The sequence below is a fragment of the Vigna unguiculata genome, chromosome 3 (assembly GCF_004118075.2).
Source record: "Vigna unguiculata cultivar IT97K-499-35 chromosome 3, ASM411807v1, whole genome shotgun sequence".
Classification (NCBI taxonomy): domain Eukaryota; kingdom Viridiplantae; phylum Streptophyta; class Magnoliopsida; order Fabales; family Fabaceae; genus Vigna; species Vigna unguiculata.
The window spans coordinates 14,645,286-14,650,732 of record NC_040281.1 but is presented as its reverse complement, the minus strand read 5'-3'; the positions used below and the strand labels follow the sequence as shown (position 1 = coordinate 14,650,732).

Below are 5,447 nucleotides of genomic sequence, written 5' to 3'. Positions count from 1 at the left end.
TTATGAATGTAAAAAAAAACTATATAATTAAATTTAAAGAAAAAGTTAAACAATTTATATAAAAAAAAGTTTTTAAAAAAAATTAAAAAAAAAAGTACGAAAAAAGTAAAAAAACAAAAACACAACACACATGACACCGGTGTGGTAACCGGTGTCATCCCTTCATTGCCAAGGCACCGGTTACGTAACCAGTGTCATTCACACACTAGCACTGCACTAGTTAGCTAACCGGTGCGCATATCTAGCACTATTTGGGACTTCATCCCCACCACACACGCCACCACCTCCTTCACCGCACCACCACAGCCCACCACCTCCATCCTTTTTCTGCCCCACCACACCCAAGCACCTCATGTTCTTCCCCATCCATGGATGCACTCAACAATCACACACACACACGCACCACGCCGTGTCCCAAAGTAACACCATCCATCACAGAAGGTTATTTTCGTAATCTTTCACATTATATACGAGTATCCGCTCACTTTTGCGAGGATGAATTAAACCATCTATTCCTCAAATCCGCTCTCTCATATTTCTTTAAATCCCACAAAACGAACGTATTCAATTTACGAAATTCACTCTCTCAAATTATCTCGACAGCTCCAACCCCACATACGAACACACCGTTAGTGTTTGAAAGTGCATAATTTTTTCTAGAAGTCTTCAAAATTGAGATGTATTTTTTACAAATGTTTTCCTACATATTGTCATTATAAAGTAATTTAGTCCTCATAAATACAGATTAAATTACGTTTCATTAAGATTTAAATCAAGTATTAAGTTTTTGATAAATTTAAGATTTCTGATAAAATTGTTATAGTTCATCGAGTATTAACAAATTTTATATTTTTCATCTGGTTAAGCATTATTTAAATTTTTTGTTAATTGGGTGATACAGTTGTTATCTAGTCTTCTTACTTTATTTATTTGTTACGTGTAATTTTATAACTTTTGTTTATCTCACATTTTATTATTAATTTTAATTATTATAATTTGTTTTTCATTTTTTTAATCAATCATCAATAAATTGTCACCTCTTTAACGACATTCATGAAACTTTGCTTTCACTTATAGAGAATTTTTACTCTCTGATACACCTCACAACAGAGGATTACCAGGCTTCTTCCTTTTACTATGAAAATCATACTGAAGTTTCATGTCTTTTTACATGTTCGACCAACTTTTTAGTTCGAATTCTATCCTGTGTTTTATAACACACATCTACAAATTGTGAAGATTAAGATCAATTTCTTCATAGAATTTTTCATACGCAAAATGGAAAATGTGCAGAGTTGGGAAAGCAAATCCTACATTACATAGAAATGGCCCGTTTATTTTATTTTTTTTAAAATATCCATAGAATTTAAGTGTTATAAGTTACTTGCTTTCATTCTGCCAAAAAACATTTATAAGATATAATATTTTAATTAACGTCATTCATCTCAATAATTGGTGTTAACGTTTAATGTGTATAATATGAAGATAACTGTTTAAGTTTGATTGAAAAACAGAGTTAAAAGCAGCATGGTTGAAATTAAGTATGTGATGATGAGGTTTTTGATAGCGCTACAACTATTTACCTGTGACAGAAACAAACCATTCACTCGTTTTCGTCTATAAAGATTCGTTTCTTCCTTTTTCCGTAAAGTTAGCTTTACAAAAGATAGAAAAAAGGAAATAAAGATTTATTGAAACCTGATAACACCGACCTACATAGAGTGTGTTATACTCCAATTCTCACTCTCCAAAACGCCACAAGTCAACAAATGGGTCTCATCTGTAAGCCCCACAACTGTCACCTAATTCAATTAACACTTTTTATGTGATTAGTAACAAGGAGAAAGATACAAAATATTTATAGAAACAATTCAAAAAATGTGGGTAACACATGGTATGCATAAATGTGCTGAAATTGTTAGCAGAGATGCAATTCTTGAAATATGACAAGACCACACATTAGATCAGATCCAGATCCAAAGTTCCAGATCCAAAGTCCTTTCCTATTCAAGTCATTGAAACCCTTCGCATAAATTTAAAATCACATCCACTTCACATTTAACTCTACCATTACACCCTAAGTTATTGTTTTGCAATAAGAGAAATCCACTTAGCATAAACCAATTTTTGTGTTGATTTTGCATAACAGAAGCAGAGATATAATAGATTGTGCATCCTAGATTTACATAAACAGTAAATATAGAAATATAGAGTTGTGGTCCTACAGGGTACAGATTCCAATCAGTGTCCTACACAAAGGTTTGAATTTTGTATGTATCAATCCTCCTACACACTATGTTAGTCTTATTCCACTTCCCACACTCACTTTCAGGTAAATCAGGTCCAAAATAGTCAACCTCCAACACAACTGAATCTCAAAAACAGCAATTATAGCTCTCAAACACTAATTTACACCAAACCAAAACAAAAAGGCAAAGAGAGAGAGAGAGAGTGTTACAAACACAGTGTTTGAGAGTGAGAGTGAGAGTGTGAGTGAGTGAGGAAAATGGGTTTCACCTTCACCACCATGACCCTGAACTTGCTCCTCCTCATAGCTATGGTGGCCACCAACATTCTCTCCCTCTACCACCTCTCCTCCACCCTCCAATCCCCCAAATCCCCCAAACCACCCCCACCTGTCCCAGACCAACTCATCCACCAGCTCCACACCATACGCGCCACCATCAACCACCTCACGCGCCTCCAGAATTCTAACCCCTCCAAAAAATCAACCATCCCCTCAGATCTACTCCTCTACTCACACCTCTCCCCAATTGCTTCATCATGCCACAACCACCCCGAACTCCTCCATAAATACATGACCTACACCCCCTTCTCTCTCTGCCCCTCCGATTCCGACCTCGCCGAATCCCTAATCCTCCGCGGATGCCACCCTCTCCCCCGCCGCCGCTGCTTCTCCCAAACGCCACAGAAACCCATTCCGCCAAATTCCCTCCCGCGAAACCCCTTCCCCCCTCCCTCCCCGACAACGCCGTCGTTTGGGACCACTACACCTGCAAATCCTTCGATTGCCTCAACAGGCAAAACCCTAACCTCGGCTTCGAACCCTCACGCGACGTTTCCAAGTTCAACTCTTACAAGAGCGACTTGGATCTCCCGATTAACCAGCTGTTTCAGATCGCCAAGGCGGCGAAATCGGTGCTCCGGCTCGGCCTCGATGTCGGCGGTGGCACCGGGTCGTTCGCGGCCGCGATGAAGCTCCGCAACGTGACGGTGGTGACCACTACGATGAACGTGGCGGCGCCGAACAGCGAGGCCGTGGCGCTGCGGGGGCTGGTGCCGCTGCACGTGCCGCTTCAACAGCGGCTGCCGCTGTTCGATGGAGTGGTGGATCTGGTGCGGTGCGGGCGCGCCGTGAACCGGTGGATCCCGGCGACGGTGTTGGAGTTTCTTCTGTTTGATGCTGATAGGGTGCTCAGGGGTGGAGGGTACCTTTGGGTGGACCACTTTTTCAGCAAACGGGTGGATCTTGAGAAGGTTTATGCGCCATTGATTGGGAAATTGGGTTACAAGAAGGTGAAGTGGGCGACGGGGAACAAGACCGACGCTAGTGGCGTCAAAAATGGTGAAGTTTTCTTGACAGCGTTGCTGCAGAAGCCTGTGTCCAGATGATGGTCGTTACACGCAAATAAAGGTAGAGATTTTGCAAATTAACTCTATATCATTTAGTTAAGAATCTAACTAGAACGGTTTACCTCTATACAGTGCTAATGATCATAAACCCAAGGTAGATACGATAGAAATCTATATCTTATTGTTCATTGCTCTATCTATTTTATTGAAACTTCCCCTCATTTCCAAGTAGTAGCCAATTTTAGAAGAGTCTTGGTAGTAATTTAATTAGGAAGCTAGCTTTTATCTGAAGATATTAATTTTACAAGTCCATAACTTCTATGTATAACTCTTATGATATGTACTGTAAAAGTCGGAAACTTATCATACATTGCAATAATTTGTGATGGGATAACTGTGTAAATTCTCTTGTATTGGTCATTTGCTTAATTGGCATCTATTTATGTATAATAATATAATAATGTAATATATTATTTTGTTAATGTCATGTATAAGTTTCCATATATAGTGCAATTATTGATTTTTATAGTAATTATCGGATCGGTTGTTGTGATTGATAATGTGAACTTCTTTAAATTGACCTATGAAAATTAAATAAATGGATTAATCAATTAAATTATTGTAATTTTTGGTGTTATATCTCAAAAAAAAAAGATTTGATGTTTCAGTTTGTACCTAGATGAATGTATTTTTTTATTGGACAGTTTAAAATTGATGTATTGTTTGTCAAAAAGAGGAGAGGGGCTTACCATGCCAATTATTCTTTATGTGGTGATGTTTACAATATATCGAACTTGTATGGCATCAGAAATGGATTAGAATTAATTAGCTCCACCTTAGAAGCTTGCTCAAGAGAAGATGATTGTTCAACTTTATAAAACTTAGGCTACATTTCTTGTTGTTCTTGGACATCTTAACAAATGCTAATAATATTTGTGATTTTGTTGGATAAATTAAACTATTGTGTCTTTAATAATGTGTAAGGCTGGACCTGGTTGGTGGAAGCACCAAAGGGTCATCTCTTCTATTGTGTGTTTGCTGGGTCATTCTATCATAAGCAAGGAATGTACCATGGCTTGATCTAAATCAATCCTGTAAATTTAGGACACTGTTAAAATTTTCTGAATTATGTTACTTTGACGATATATAATTACTCTGCAACATTATATTTCTGTCTCTGTTCTGATTATTTTGGGTCTGTTTTGCACATCGCAGATTGATGATAAGCAGGTGGGTTTATCCGGATTTGCTTGGTGATAGATGTTAATGGGGCACGTAATGAAGCAATTTTCATGCCCAGTGATGGATCATAACCCGTTCAAACAAAAGATAGAAAGAAGTCGATGACAGGTGTATATCCGTGGGGACTTGGGGAACCTGGTTCAGGAAATAGTTTTTTCTCATCGTTTTTTTACTTCTATTTCATTAAATTATTATGCCTAATTAATTTCTTTTCAAATAAATATAAGAAACGCCATTTTCTTTCTTCTTCGTTTTCAAATATATATATTTTTTGCGGCGCTTGCTATTTATCATTATCGATCGTCCTGTTTCATTTTGATAATTCGTTTATCATTGTTGGAAAACTAGTGTGAATATGAATTCTAAGTTCCATGTCATTTCCGCTTCGTAACTTATTAATATGAAGCCACTGATCTTATTTGACTAAAAGTTTAGGTGATTGCTTTCAATATTTAATTCACCTAAACGGCAGTTGCTTCATGTATATATTTCTTCGTGCACTTCGTGTGTATGTATATATATATATATATATATATATATATATATATATATGTATATATATATATATATACATATATATATACATACATATATATATATATATATATATA

The 5,447-nt window shown here is 37.0% G+C and overlaps 1 protein-coding gene across 1 annotated transcript; it reads left to right on the top strand.

Annotated features, from left to right (window-relative positions):
* Nucleotides 1–2,015: 2,015 nt before the first annotated feature.
* On the top strand, nucleotides 2,016–5,130 carry LOC114178792. Its single transcript, XM_028064882.1, has 3 exons — nucleotides 2,016–2,939; nucleotides 2,972–3,655; nucleotides 4,810–5,130. Exons 1-2 carry the CDS (start codon nucleotides 2,507–2,509, stop codon nucleotides 3,631–3,633), a joined length of 1,095 nt encoding a protein of 364 aa, XP_027920683.1. The 5' UTR covers nucleotides 2,016–2,506; the 3' UTR covers nucleotides 3,634–3,655; nucleotides 4,810–5,130.
* The last annotated feature ends 317 nt before the right edge of the window (nucleotides 5,131–5,447 follow it).